The 15,736-nt window shown below is 39.3% G+C and overlaps 2 protein-coding genes across 2 annotated transcripts; one reads left to right on the top strand and one right to left on the bottom strand.

Moving 5' to 3' along the window:
* Positions 1-460: 460 nt before the first annotated feature.
* LOC140788412 (uncharacterized) lies at positions 461-2,032 on the top strand. The gene has a single exon (XM_073137658.1). The coding sequence runs from the start codon at positions 461-463 to the stop codon at positions 2,030-2,032; it is 1,572 nt and encodes a 523-aa protein (XP_072993759.1).
* Positions 2,033-2,232: 200 nt separating this feature from the next.
* On the bottom strand, positions 2,233-15,241 carry LOC140788551 (protein ENHANCED DISEASE RESISTANCE 2-like). Its single transcript, XM_073137826.1, has 22 exons — positions 14,690-15,241; positions 14,484-14,558; positions 14,113-14,166; positions 12,181-12,246; positions 9,980-10,080; positions 9,740-9,798; positions 9,525-9,641; positions 8,769-8,809; positions 8,568-8,668; positions 8,386-8,481; positions 7,433-7,497; positions 7,271-7,342; positions 6,997-7,152; positions 5,871-6,100; positions 5,709-5,748; positions 5,462-5,616; positions 5,275-5,376; positions 4,367-4,411; positions 3,466-3,606; positions 3,248-3,343; positions 2,880-2,981; positions 2,233-2,603 (listed from the first exon to the last, which is right to left on the bottom strand). Exons 1-22 carry the CDS (start codon positions 14,825-14,827, stop codon positions 2,490-2,492), a joined length of 2,166 nt encoding a protein of 721 aa, XP_072993927.1. The 5' UTR covers positions 14,828-15,241; the 3' UTR covers positions 2,233-2,489.
* Positions 15,242-15,736: the final 495 nt, after the last annotated feature.

Genomic DNA, 15,736 nt, shown 5'->3' with positions numbered 1-15,736 from the left:
TAAAAAGAATAAAGGACTAGAAAAAGTTTGGCTCCTTTAAAACAATAGAGAGTAATTGCTTTATTTTTAGGAGTAAAGATAGCAATTTTTTTGACCCCACAACACACGCTAAAAGGCTTTAAAATTGCTTGTTATATATAATCAGATTTGGTCATCGATGGACCCCACAACAAATTTAACTTATTTATGACTCATAAAAAAAATCCGATTATAACAAAAAAAAAAGAATGAAGAGAAATTTCCCTCCATGAATTCATCTCGCCGACCATACCGACCACAACGAGGTAAGGAAGAGAATTCAACAGCCAGTCAAAAAGGAAGAAAGGTGGAACTCTCCTCCTCCAAACATTCAACCTTCACTTCCTTGCCTCTGAAGTCTGATCCCAAAAAAATAAAAAAATAACACTATATAAACACAGTAACCCTCTCTCTTATTCTCCCAACTCTTCGTCTCTCGTAAATGGCGACCGGAGAAATCATCGTCGTTCCATTCCATAGTCCTGGCCACATCTTCCCCGCCACCGACCTCTCCAACCGCCTCGCCTCCCGAAATTATCACGTTACCCTCCTCCTCCCCTCCTCCTCCTCCTCCTCCTCCTCCTCCGCTTCCCTCCTCCATCCCCTTATCCAAATCATCCACGACTCTGCTCCTCCTCCTCCTCCTCCTAATCCCCCATCAATCCCATTTCCTCATTCCTCTGTCGCTCCACCTTTCCCTCCACCCAACCATGACGACTCCATTGCTCCTCCTCCTCCTCTTCCTATTTGCCCACCAATCCCATTCCCTCATTCCTCTATCCCTCCACCTCCACCCAACCATGACGACTCCCACTTCCGCACCTTCCTATCCGACCGAATCAACGGCCGCGATCCCTCCTCCCCTCCCTTGCTCTGCGTCATCCTGGACGTCATGATGAGCCACCTCCTCACTACCTGCCGTCACCTCGACGTCCCCGCCGTCAGCTTCTTCACGGCTAGCGCCTGCTCGACGGCTCTCGATCACGCAACGTCGTCCTACTCGGCGGCGGATCTCGGCCTAAGCGGCTCCGTCAATATCCCCGGTTTACCCCCCGAGATGTATCCGACTGCAGCAGCCGATGTAACGATTCTAACCCATCTCGGCCCACCTATGCCAACACCATTCGGGCCAGCCCAAAGAATCCCACCTTCCGGGTCGGGCCCACCAATGCCACCTCAGAGGGGGATCGGGGAGACAGACGGCGCGATCGCCCTGCTCTTCAACACGTGTGAAGATCTGGAGCGTCCGTTTCTGGAGTACATCGCCAAGGAGGCGAAGAAACCGGTATGGGGGGTGGGGCCGCTCCTCCCGGCACGACTCGACGACGCGGCGCGGGCCAGGCGCGAGTCCACCCACGACGAGCGCGCCGTTCTCGCTTGGCTCGACTCGAAGCCGGCCCGCTCCGTCCTCTACGTCTCCTTCGGCTCGTTAGTAAGTCCGAGCGACGCCGAGCTGGCCGAGCTGGCGGCTGCGCTAGCCGATTCGAGTCGCCCCTTCATCTGGGCGGTGCAGCCCTCCGCGTTGCGGCACGACTCGGCCGGGTTCCCGGTTCACCGGACCGGATCGGGGTCCGAGTGCGAGTCCGAGTCGGCCTTCATAGACGAGTTGGCGAAGCGAGCCGGGGAGAGGGGTCTGGTCATAAGAGGGTGGGCCCCGCAGCTGCTCATACTGAGCCATTATTCCACCGGCGGTTTCCTGACCCACTGCGGGTGGAACTCGGCGGTGGAATCGCTCAGGTGCGGGGTGCCGATGCTGACGTGGCCGATCCACGGGGACCAGGTCCACAACGCGAGGCTGGTGACGCGGCAGCTCGGGGCTGGCCGGGCGATCGGATCGGCGAGGGGAGGGGTGACGAGGAATGACGTGGCGAGGGGGATCGAACAGCTGATGCAGGACAAGGAAGCGAGGGAGCAGGCGGCGGCGGTGGCGCGAGACGTCTTCGGCGGAGGATTCCCGGCGAGCTCCTCGGCGTCGGTCGACGCGTTCGTCGGTTTCATCGACGCGACAAAGTAATGCACTTCATGGTTGCTTGTATCCGATGATACGACCATGTAAATAAAAAGTATTTTCTTTTTTATTTTCCTTCTTTGCATATTACCACCTTCGTCTATTTTATATTGCAGAAAAGTATTTTACGTTCATCTATTCTCAAATCGAAAACACACCACGTATCACCTAAACTGGCACTCGTAATACAGGCGAAAAAAAATGGATGATAGATGAATATTATAACATGTTAAACAAGAAATTTGAGTTTAGAGAATACAAGAGAAAAGAAAATTAAAAAAAACAAGAAAATTACTTGCAGAATATTGGCCAACAGGCTGAAATAATCGAATAACGCATGATCGAGAATTTATGACCTACTCCAACTGCCAAAGTTTTGAGCAAAAGAATCATGTATACTTTGGCCGTTGAAAAAAGAATCATATACTAAAGTTAATAGAAAAAAAAAAATAGACAAACGAATTCATTCTGTGGAGGAATTATCATCAAGAATAGGAACAATTGCAGAAGAGAGCTCGATATGCGAAAACCGAACAGCGCCGATAAGCTGCTCCGGGAGCTCATCAGAGGTGTTAGCCTGCGATTGGAAAAGAAATCAGGTAAATGTTAGAATATCACCACCTAAATTTTCATCCAAGAAAAAAAGTTCATATGCAGAGGAAGCATTGAAAACTAAAAATTCAGTCCATGTGTAACCACATGCCCGCCGTTCAAAAAGTTCATTCTTTAACATCCAGACTCCACCGCCACATATCAAAGATTTGAGTTTATAGTTTCTACAATAATGAGCCCTTGTGTTTCATATCTTTGGACATAGAGCCTTTATGTGCCAAAAGAGTGAGAACAGTCCTACCTGCACAAGAAAAGCCATATCGACTACCAGTGTTGTAATTACACCACATACAAGCCCCAAAACTCCATTAGCCACTGCTGAAGAACCAATATCAACATCTGCCTGCAAAAGAGAAAGTGTCAACATTTTAGATATCCCCTATCTGATTTAATCGAAGAGTATCTCTTTCAATTTTCTTATCCTCCTTCCTAATGTTAATCTCTGAGAGAATCAGAGAACTTAATCCAAGATTCTGTAGTATGTAACCTTGCAGTTTCTTATCTTTGCAACTGCAAATAAGGAATAGCACTTTTTTCACTTTTCTCAATACCAATAATCAAGAGAACTTGATGTGAATTCTGTAGTATGTCAATGTAGAGTTTTCTTACTTCTAGATAGTTTGGTCCACGAATATAGGTACAATCAACTGCTTTCCCTAGTAAGCAAGGGGTGCTCCCAACACTCTGACGCACAATCCACGACCCCTGCAAGTTTAAAAAATAGAGTTGGAAAAAAGAACAGACCTTGCAGAACCGCCAGTATTAGTATATGAGTCATTATATGTTATATATTGCATGGGCACAAATTAGAGAGGAAATATGGAGACCTTAGGAACAGATGGGATAAGCTTGAATCTGCTGTTGCGAAACTCATCGTCACCATCCACAAAACGCTGTAATAGTGATCCTGGTATGAGGTGTCTCGTGACAAAATAGAAGACCATACTATAATGAGTTGACCCTGGAATCTGCAACAATAGCAAGCTAATTTCATTGACAGGTCTGCATTGTTACAGATAAAAACAGGGAGGGAATCATATATACAGCTGCTTCCTTGTGTACAAAGTATTTGGAGCTTATCCAGATTGCAAGAAGCAACAACAGAAAACTTGATCCTACTTGTGTCGCAACATGAATTCAATCAAGCTACACATGAAAAATGTCTATAAGACAGTTCGCTATGGAAACATTTTGGCTTCCTATCAACATGGTCAATAAAAATGTTTTCACATACATGCCATCACTATTTATGCCCAATGTGTCTCAACTTCAACAGACAGTATATAATATGTCATACATGTGCATCAGTTTTGAAAAGGAGTGTCCCATATGCACATGGCCCCTACCAATGGGGGTGTCTAAGGAGGGTATGTACCCAAGTGAGAAATGGTGTATATGGATAGAACCCATGACCAATTTGACACAAGAGGGAAGTCTTAACATCACAATGGCATCACCATGACAACAACCAAGCCTTCAGTCCCAACTATTCATCCATTCCTTGAGGGTTTTAAAAAAAAAAGCAAAATTTAGTTTGCAACTACGTTATATAGTCTTGAAGGATTCAACTGTTCAGCTCTTAATAGCATGCAATTCATTGCTACTTGCCAATAGTTACTCATTGTAAGAGCAGTATAAATGCAGAATCACAACCAAGTTATGCAAATAAAACAAAAAGAACTTACTGCCCTTTATCAGTGGGAAAGTTTGCAAAAAACATATACTTACTTGTAAATTTATGACCAAGGAGAATAGTCCTTTCTCAGAAGCGACCTACATTGGCAGAGTAAGTTCCTTGACATCAGTCTATATATATTAAGAGCCTTAAGTTACATGCAACATTCAAGAGTATATAATATATCAGAGATAGAAATGTCACATCCAATATGCACCACATATCAAACAGCAGATGACAGTATACATAAACAGCATCCAGATTGTTACCCACAAAGCTATTCCATCTTAACAAAATCACATTTTAGCAATATATTATGCACTATGCAGGCATGTTAAACATTTTGCCATAGGGCACAGTAAGGATGTCCCAGGAGTTCCACAACAGGTAAGTTAGCAGCTATTGTTAATGGAGATTTTCCTACGGCCACACAAGGAGCACCCCTAGAATATCATAGGTGAGCATATTATCATTTACATCTTACTGTTTCCCAATCAAATTCTGACAGTCTAAAAACATTCCCCACCTATCAAAAATCAATATATGAAGAGCTAACTGCTAATGACCAATAATTAGAGATCGATCAAAATTTAGGTTGAATTTGGATAGAGAAATCACAAAGTATACTTAGTCATGCAGAGATTAACTTTCAGAATGTGATGCTAATGTAGGACATGATATTTCCTGTATTATCAGCAAAACAGATTTCACTGTCACCCCGCTTGAAAGAGTACGAAGACAACTTACAGAGTTACAAGGTCTTTTCCAAACTATAGCATTCTAATGAACATATATCCTTCGTCATTTGAGTTTCTCAAGACTTGACCAACTAATGTATTCATAGAGTTTCAACTACATTAGAAGTAAAGAATGAATGCTAAAAGAAAAAAATTTAAGACAATCAAAAGGAAAGAACAGATAAACAATTTCATCATCAAAAACTTGTCATTCAGTATATTACTTGAGCTGCGCAGCCTTGTCTCCTCACAACATGGTCCATACGCTTACTGTTCTTCAACCAATCAACGGCTGCAAGTTCCATGAGAAGATTCCCTGCAGGTATCTGTTACTTGAGCGTTAGAGATGGCTTCATTCTATAAGTTCCAAAAGCAAGAAATATGGTATATCACAGAAAAGCACTAGGGAACCTTGGATTTGTCATATGGAAAGTTTTTGCTACGAACTTTAAAGCTTTTTCCATCAGGTATTGTCCAGCAATTACGACTTTTATCATTATCTTCCTGGCATAGACTACCAGAAAAGCAGGACAAATCAATTTTGATTTGATTGGAAGGCTCCTTGTCTGAAAGAGGACAAAGCAGTAAAACTTAATTAGTTTAAGCAATGACCAGTAGATACAAACATATATGCAGGAAAATTGGCATATAAACAAACCTGTTAGTTTAGCATCATTATCAGAATTCATAGTGTATTCCTGTGGGTTGTTAAACATTGATGTTTAGTAAAACATACAACTCTGCATGCAAATAGAAAGTAAAAGAAAAAAAAAATCTGCAAGAAGAAGAGCTTGTGTAAAGAGTAGACTAATCAACTAACCTCTTGATCTGCTTCAGGAACTTGATAGTCCTCATCATCATCAGAATCTTCGTCTAACATAACAGACTGCCTGCTCTCGACATGTCCTTGATCCATTGATATTGTTTGCATGTCCACTTCCTGCAATTTACGATCCTTCTTCAGTGTAACATCTGGTGTCATATTAAGCATGACAGGAATTCTCGGAATTTTGTAACTTTCATCTGTTTGAGAAAAAAATTCACGCAACCCTGCCATTGGTAGACATGTCAAACTCCTACTTCTCGAAGAAGATGACTAAACCTATTAAAGAATAAATGAGACAGTTTCCTCAAACAGATTAGCCATATGTGCAGCAAGTAGAATCAATCTAAAAAAGCAACAGCTTATGCATAAAGATTTAATTGCTTTTCTCAATATTATTTTCTTTCTTTCCAGTGAACAGCATATCAGGAACCAACTTGCAGTAATTACATATTCTGCACTGGCTACCAGAACCTAGAAATCTAGCCATCAAATCACCAAATTAACAAGTAGAACAAAGAGTAACAAGAAAATCAAGTCAAGAAGTATGGTCATATAGACCTGGAGCCTTTGTCTTTAACCAAGCTGCAAAGAAAAGAGAATCTTGAAATTTGTTCACCCATTAATATTTGAACATTTGATGTGAAGTTAAATCAAATTTCTGAATGAACTCTCTTAAGATCAAATTTAGCAACAAGGTGGAGACTTGCAAATTTTAAATTAGAAGGTATTCTGAAACCAATGTGGTGCTAGGAAGATCAATTGCAAATGTTTTCTAATTACAAATGATTTCAAACTCAGTCCTTTTAATTCACAAAGCACTAATAAAATCATCTGTTCACTTTGGATCTCCATGGATAGGTTTGAAATGAAAATGAAATGAATCATTCTAGGACATATTGACTTGATCATACGTTTCTCAAATGGAAAGACCACTAACCAGCATGCAACAACCGAAGCTTAGGCTTCCAAACAATTAAAATCTGATACTCAGCGGAACAAATCAACAAGTCACAATACAGTTTTTCAGAGATGTACATCTACATACTTGCACACAATCGTATAAATCTCCAGATAGCTACAATTAGATGTACTTGTAGAGACAAAGTCAAAGAAACATTACCTGCAACACTATTTAACATCTGAAGTAAACAATGTTGTTGAAATGATGGAACAAAGTTCATGCCCCATCCCTTCAGATCAATTTGCATTAGATGTTGGACTTGAGAACGTGATCTCCCATTGCGAGACTTGAGAGGAGAGATCTTGAACCCTCCACCTGAACAAATTAAAATTTTAATGTGGAACATGAATAGTCCCAGTACTTTGAAGTGACCCAATTACCATAAGAATGCCAAGAGGCCCAAGACTAACTTAAAAGTAAAAGGACAAATTACTCTCTATGTGAGCTCTCACAAATCCTGGCTGCGGACCGCAGTTTGCATGCTCTCTAGATCGAAACAGCACAACTGCACAATGGAGCCGCTGCAACTATGAGGCAGATAATGTGGCAATGTAGTCTATGTAGAGAGAGAGAGAGAGACAAGAGGAAACCTCACCATAGCTTCCATCATCATTACGTCGCCAATAGCGCACATAGCAGAGATCACGAGGCCACACAACCCTGAAGAAGCACATAAATAACGTTTTGATAACATCCGGGTGAAAATGCTTGCACATAGGGAACCAAGAACGTTCTTTATAAAAAAATGTGTATTAATTCAAGGTGTAATATATCAAAATATATTGACTGGTAGATATATTACCATAAATCAATTATGAAGACATAGCATTTCCACAGCCAATTATTTTTCCTTCCAACTAAGAGTTGGCTATCATAATTAGCTACTCAATGTACTATCAATCATTGAACCCAATTCACCAACCTTGAGACCACTAAAACTGTAAAACCTAACTCGGTCTTATGGACTTTTCTGACCCAGAAAGAAACCGTACTCGTAAGTACATCTACAGCTTTGCTGTAATCAACCTTAATTTTCCTAAACCATAATGGGCCATTTGGCATCATGCATCTTAAGAAGCTGCACCTGTAGTGTTAAATGAGAAACCATAATAAGTAAAATAATTTTGGATCTCACCCATTATGTTTCTATAAGATTGCTCTAATCTGCATTTTTGGGTCCTCTTGGGGTCCTGAGGTACACCTATTGCTCCACAGTTGAGCAATAATTAGAAGTCAACAAGGTTATCTTGAAAAACTTCCATAGCCACACCATATACTACTTTACGAGGCTCTCAACCTAAAATAACTGCATACAGGAAACACATCCTTGCCTATTTTTTCATCTATCTCCCATACAATGACATCTATGCTTCAGTACTCCAACACTCTCATGTGACCCATGTTTTCACCCAATAATTCCATAATCTACTAGGATTCTCCCTTATCACCTCATGACACCTGACAGAAGCATGCAACTGATACAGAACATGAAATCGATGTAAAGATAACAGCAGACTGATGCAATAAACTTGTTTAATAAAGCATTACATTGGAAACCAGTCAAGCTGAAGTCTATGATAGAGTATTGCAGTGTGTCCATCAACCTCCTCAACTAAGCTTCCATAATGGAAACTGCAATCCCACCTACAAATCAGGAGATAAAGGCACATGAGAAGGTAAATATTCATTAACAAGAATCTTAGGAAAAGCAGAAATGGAAAGGTACTTACTCAAAACGTGTTCCATCCATACTCATTACAAGGCCAAAGATAGCTTCACATGTGGCATCCACCACACCAACAGCCTTCATAGCCCTGGTACAACTTCTTGGCTACATATAGCATACCACATATGGTACAATGTCATTCTCAACATATCAATTATTCTGGCATTATCATTTATACACATGTTGACAGGTTCGAGTGACATACTAGGTAATCAATTTCGAGAAGTTCTTCAAAAATGCGAAGTCCTGTTAAATGACAGAGAAAGAATCAGAAGTATATCATAAGTGCCTTCTCTCATCAAAGGGTTCATCCAATCATAATTTTCCCAGTGCAAAAAGCTATAAAGAATAATCAATCATCTTTCATGACGAAACTGTAAATCTAACATCAAATCTCCTGGCTAGATGGTGAATAGCCTACCTTTAGTAGTCTATCTTAGGAAAAGAGAGGTTTCCGCGAAAGGCAGGTCAGTAGACTACCTTAGTAGTCACAGTTTAGGCTCATGCAACCCAAATCAACCTCCAAAATAATTCTAGACATGTAAAGGGTCCAAATGGAGCAGAAAAATGATAAGCTTTAATATGGAATGTATTTAGCCTTGAAGCACAAATTATGGAAGAGAGAACAGTTATTTCATAAGGACCACCACTGCAGAATAGCAAAACAAGGGATGATGCTTTTCAAGTTTTCATATTGGGTAACAACGCAAATAGCTGCAGAACTTGGAATAACAGCAGCAAAGATGGGGAAACACAGCTGTCTCTCCACGTTTTAAGGCACAAATGAACTAAAGATCCAGGTGAAACAAAATCCCTGATACAAATATAAATTATGTATAACAAGAAAAATCTGTTAGAAGGAAAACCTACTCAAATATTGCTTTCTAGTTGATCTTTTATAACTTCTGTATGGCATTGACAAGGAGAGTAGAATAATTTGAAGAGGACAGAAGATACTTGCCATTCTGGCATCTAACTAGGCGCCAATGCTTTCTTGAGTAAATTTGAGAGGCATTACTCCCATTTAACAGCCCAAAGTCATGCTCCTTTGTCCAGTCAGGTACAGATTCAGGAGGACCTAACAATATAAATGCTCCAATCAAGTTCTGTAAAATGCTCTAAAGCAACTCAAAAGCATTTTACACCAACAGTCATTCTAAAGTATGGAGTATAGACCATTTCCTATTGTTGTTCTTCGCTGCAAGGTTGGTTGGTTCTCTTCTTCTTCTTCCAGACTGCAGGTGAAAGATGTTAAGTTAGAAATATAGAAAGTCACATACCAAAAATCTGGAAATAACTCAGTACAAAATTGTATACATCCAAAAGAAAAGGATGAAACATCTAATATTGCATAATAGTCCAGAATCCAGAAGAAAGGAATATTCCGGCACTAAGGAGATTACGTCTGCCACTTACGGACTTTCTTGATCAGAGAATGAAATGTTCCCTAAATTATCCTTGTCAAAGTCGTACGAAGCAAAGGCCTTGCGACTTTTAGCTGTCAGCTTGTCTTGTTGCTGCACCAGATTTTCATTAGTTATAGATGTATCATATTTTTTTTATTTCAAAAGATAAAGTAATATTGTTAAAATCATTTACAAATTGTAGGTTATTCAAACAGAAAATAAATCAACACATAATGGTTCTAGAAAGTAGAAAGTAACATTAAGAGGGAATGCATGTAAAGTACACCTATGGTGTGATACTTTATTGTCCTTATCAATACAATTAGTGAAACATGAAATTGGTTGGCTTGGGAGTTTCGAGGCAAAGAAAACTTCAGCAAAAGTTGGTGCTAGAGATTCTGAAATTGACTAAACGACACGTGCCGCAAGAGAGTGAGAGAAAAATATGAGGGAGACCACTCACCTTCACCTTTTGCCGCTCACCGTCGACACTCGCCGCCAATCTCACCGTCGCCGCTCTTCGCTAATCTTGCCGTCGTCCAAGTTGCAGGTGTCGCGATCCGTAACTTGAGTTTTTATCCAGTCCCGACGACCTAACCCATCTGCCCTTCTTCCTCCTCGAGCTAGGGCTCCGACAGGAGCGACACCTCCAACTCGGACAATGGCAAGATCGGTGAAGAGTGGGGATGGTAAGATCAACAAAAACCGGTGACAGCGAGATCAACGAAGTGCAGGGACAGCGAGGTTGGTGAAGAGCGGTGACGTCTAGATCGACGGCAGGAGAGGCGCCGTGCGGCACCCCTCGTGCCATGTGCCAGTATGCCGCTGACACGAGGCGTGCCGGTAGGCACAACCATCATTGCAATAACTTTCTGAGAATAAGGTATGATAAACTTTTTGAGAATAAGGTATGATAAACTTTCTGAGAATAAGGTATGATAACTTTCTCTGAGAATATAATACAACCACTATGCAACTCAAAAGATATGAGAGGAATTGACCCTAGAAATGACTTATTTAAATACCATAACTCAAGCTGGAATCAATCAGGACTAAAGGCTTAGATGGTGAGAAAGATCAAATAAGCATAATTTTCATAATGCCATGGAAAGATGACAAGTCTAGATATGTGACATTTTCTAGAACTCGATTTCAATCTAAGATCTACCGGTCTGACTAATGTAAATATCTCGTCTAGCTATCAAAATATCTCATCTAGCTATCACTGGATGCTTCACATCTTAAAAAAGTACCTCCAAGGAAATCATCCACATAATACATAGCAAATACACAACTATTCCTAGGTAAAGACCAGGTAAAATTGCTTGAGAGAAACTTTGTGAAAAAAAGTTCCCTGTTGTTTGTAACAAACTTCATCTTCCCCACCTATTTTATTTTCTTCTTACCTTCATCTCTTCAAACTTATAAGATGACAAGTTCCAGTGTGATAACATATTAACATGATAGTGCTATCAAGGTGGCATTGCCAACTTGACATGCTCTGTGGCCATGCAATGAATAAGCTTTACCATTAAAGAGAATATTAGTCTAGAAGATAAATAAAGCTTTGATCAATAAGCTCACATTTCATATGGAGATGAAGCTCTAGAGGCTCCTAATTATGTGCAAAATACTGAAAATAATATTCAACAATATAATCTTACTAACAACTCTAGCTGCTAGTATGTAGTATCCACAAGTTTCACAACCAGATTTTATTTACAATCACCATAATAAACTTGAAATACCTAATCGACTAAAATATTAGAAAGAATACATTTGTTCAAGTTCTGAAAAATTGTACATAATAATCAGTATCGATCCGATTTTTTCTTTTTGCTCAGGACACTGTTCTGCAGTGGAATGGGATAATTTCTGAGATCTAGTATAGTAGCATACCACAATAAAAAGACACTGAAACATGATATAATGATGACTTTGACATACAGTTCTGAACTTTGAAACTCCTTTATCAATTCATAATCTGATGATTGAGATACCGATGTCCATTATTAAGATTTAAGTTGGTTGCAAGAGAAACATTCCAGACTAATACAGCATATGAAAGAAAATCACAATCCAAAGAATATGTTGGTACTTTTGAGTTAACTAATATTATAATTAATTAATGAATTTAAAATATGTTCAATATATATGATGCTTTATACTGCTTCCTTGACAAAATTATGCAGTTTGACAAAGTCATTGCACCTGATCGATGACATGCTCAATTTTCTCTTTCCAATTCAGAGCCTCCTGTATGTGGTAAGCTCCCATCTGGTTCAAGAATGGAACCAAAGAGCACACAATTATGGAAAAGTTAAAAGATAAGAAACTATAATCTAAATCCATCAAGAACCCAAGAGCTAACATAAATGAAAATGAAGGATCATTTTATAACATTACAAAAAGTAAATCAAGCCTGTTTTACATTTCAGCAGGGCAAGAAGTAGCATACATTAATATAAGCATGTGATTGGTAATTTGGTACCTGGAGTATCCAAGATCAAGCCTAAACAACTTACGTTGGTGCTAAATCTCATAAAATGTCAAACAGAATAGTAATGTGCCCACATATAAGTTATACCAAAATCCTGTGAAAACAATATTATACTGGTGTCCATCAAGCACAAGCCCTCACAGAGCTGCACATTAGATAGAGCAAATGAGATTACTTCAAACAAACGCAAACCATGTGGGGCCATTTCTATTCTCTCATTATTAGAAAAGACACACTCTTATCCCTACCTAAAGTTAGCAACTTAGCACACTAGATGTCGTTTCTGCTTGACAATATGCATTGTAAAGGATCTCATTTCAAAAAGGTTAAACAAATGTCACCTACAGATGCCCTTTTAATCTCTTAGTCCATTGTAGGCAAACTGTAGTATTGCATCTTATACTTACGTTTCATCTAATCTCCATCAATATCTCCAAAGGTTGTATTATAACCAGTTGATTACTACAAATAAAGGTACAAGGAAGGTTTCGCCAGCACAAAAATGCACCACTGATTAACTGACACTTTGGCAGTTATCGAAATGCACGACTGATTCAGCATGACTATCCAGTATTCACTATTAAGAATGACAAGTTGTCTACAACACCAGCAAGCTGACTGATGAGAAATCAACATCTTTTCAAAGCTTCTCTCCAAAAATCAACACCAGCAAGCAGGAACACAGCTCAAGTTGGCAAGTCCTAGAACTCTAGAAGAATTGACAAATTATGATGACTGATTGGCAATTAGCAGAAAATGGTGCCAATATTCTCATTGCCACAAAATCAGCAAGGGAGGGCTCGTCATGAATCTAAAGGCTTACTTTAGTGAGCAGGCTCATCTACCCAACTACCCCGATGGTTGTAGTTTCTAGCTCATGAAGTGAACAAATGTTCCTCTTAACATGGAAATAATTTAAACAAAGGAAAACAGTGATACATGTTCTTATAAGTAATTGACGCCATATACAAGACAGTGCTCCTTTCTTCTTCTTATCTGCTTAGTTAAGAGCTATGAAAAAGAGACAGTTGAAACACTGATTAACATAATTAAACATGCCTAACATTTTAAGCTTCTTGACATTCAAAAGAACCACAAACGCCAGCATTTATTATCCATCTGTTCTATCAAACTTTTCTCTCATTCTTATATTTGTTGAATCTTGTGTAACTTAGCATAGTAAAGATATCAGGTTAGCCTACTTTAAAATTCCAGTGTCTTCAGAAGTTCACTTCAAATCAAAGACTTGATATTTCCTTTATTTCATTTGCTATAAGCACCACTTGGTATCAATGAGAAAGAAAGTGATTAGAGAAGAACTGTTGTCTAATGTCAGGTACTACAAACAGCTCCAATTATCTCAGTAGATTAAGTCATTCCAGTTGTGTTTGACGAGACAACACCAGAAAAATAATTCTTAGATATAATTAGACAATAGACATCTATATAATGCAATTGAGAACTAAAGGATAAAGTTACCAATCGTGTAAAAGTAATACCAGCCCAAGCAACATAATTATGATATCAAGCTACCTTACTCCAAAAATTAGGTACCCAATTTTTTCAGGTAGATGCCCAACGTACACATGAGAGAGGAAAAGTTAAGAAGTAATAGGACCAAAAGGGTAGATTTGACTGCATACCGTGATTTGGTGATGCTTCTCTTTTTTGTTGTAAACACATAAGACATAAATCATCTGCACAGGTAGACATGAAAGAATGAAAAGAAGGAAAGCACTATTCCCATCAGGAAAATGAAGAGAATTTTCAACCTTTATCTAGTAAGAGAACGGAAAAAGAAAGCCTAACATACTCAAGCGAAGGAATTAGCATATCAACGATTTAAACAGTAGAATAGACAATACTAGGGAGCATATATAGAAACTTGTGCAAGATTCCATGTCGTCCTCCAAGCATGCTCAAACAGGACAAGAAATAGATGCAGAAGGCTTTTAGGTATATAGGAACACAGCAAAAAAAATTTGATTTAGCTAGAGAAGGCAAGAGAACTTACACGCCCATGATGTGTTTTAAGACCCCTATCCTCGACCCTGCAATTTCCATCTATAACAAGAGTCTTGAGCGGCAACTATACATCCCCATATTCCAAAAGGAAATTAAAAAAATGAAATAGCGATTAAAATGCACAAGAAATATCAACTTTTTATTTATGGTAAACAGGATATAAATCGATAAGAACAGGTATTCATCAACGCATACCATATTATCCGTGGGTTTCTTCTTGTAATAAGCGAGTACCCTGGCTTCCAGCACAAAGTATCGCATATGGATGAACGACCGCCCTATCTTCCTCCGCCCAAGCCGAACCAGCCATCCCTCCGACACCACCTTCGACATCTCTCCGCTCCTATCCAAATCCTTTAATAGATTCCGTCTCCCCTATCTCAAATCCTCGAACAAAACCATAACCATAACCATAACCAGAACCAAATCCTAACCCTCGGAAGCCGATCAAGAACAAGAACCAATCCGATCAAATCCCGTAAACCCTAGGGTTTTCTTCCGCAAGATCAATAAGATCAACCTACCGAGATCGGCGCGTATCTTCTGGAAATACGGCAATGCTTCTTCGTTTCCTCGTCGAGATCTTTGATCAATTCCGGCGAAATCGCCGACAAGGCGTGAAAAAATCGGGGAACAACTCGATCGAATAGAGGAAGAGAAGCCCTGAAATTTTAATTGAGAGAGACGCAGAGAAGCCCAGGAGAGAAGGATGTTGATTTACATTCTACAAAATAATATTTCTAATTTAAATTGACTCATTGTTTAGTGTGTATATGGTGGAGGCTTGGCGCTCGCGGTTGACGTGACGCGAACTTTTTTTTTATTTTCCATTTTTATTTAATGTTTATTATTATTTTGATAAATACCGGCGAAGAGGTGTTTGGTGTGGCGGGAAGGAGAGGCGTCCAACGACTACTAAGATGGAAGCCGTTTGAAAGGACCGACGATTATTCTATGCGGACATACGCAGAGATTTTGTTATGCAGATGCTTCATCTGCCGTCCGATCCTATCACGTTGATCATTTAATGATTAGTCTGCAAAAAAACAAATGTTTTTAACAGTTATACCCTAAAAAATTAATATACAAATTTTAAAAAATATATATACACACAAATTTAGTGGCTTATTTTGCGATATTTTGGGTCTTTTATAATTCAACCTCTTATTTTTCTTTATAATTTTTTTTAACATCTTAATATTATTTTAATTAATATATATCTTTTAAATTATTAAAATAACT

This window comes from Typha latifolia, chromosome 5 (genome assembly GCF_019914945.1).
Source record: "Typha latifolia isolate L0001 chromosome 5, TyphaL0001v2, whole genome shotgun sequence".
Classification (NCBI taxonomy): domain Eukaryota; kingdom Viridiplantae; phylum Streptophyta; class Magnoliopsida; order Poales; family Typhaceae; genus Typha; species Typha latifolia.
Note: the sequence above shows the minus strand (reverse complement) of the source record. Positions and strands in the feature narration are given on the sequence as shown.

Coding starts and splice junctions, on each gene's coding strand:
- LOC140788412 (XM_073137658.1), top strand. CDS start 461: ATGGCGACCGGAGAAATCATCGTCGTTCCATTCCATAGTCCTGGCCAC.
- LOC140788551 (XM_073137826.1), bottom strand. CDS start 14,827: ATGTCGAAGGTGGTGTCGGAGGGATGGCTGGTTCGGCTTGGGCGGAGG. Junction 14,559..14,689: donor AGAAACCCACGGATAATATG/GTATGCGTTGAT, acceptor GGGGATGTATAG/TTGCCGCTCAAGACTCTTGT. Junction 10,081..12,180: donor TTGAGCATGTCATCGATCAG/GTGCAATGACTT, acceptor AATCTGGTGCAG/CAACAAGACAAGCTGACAGC.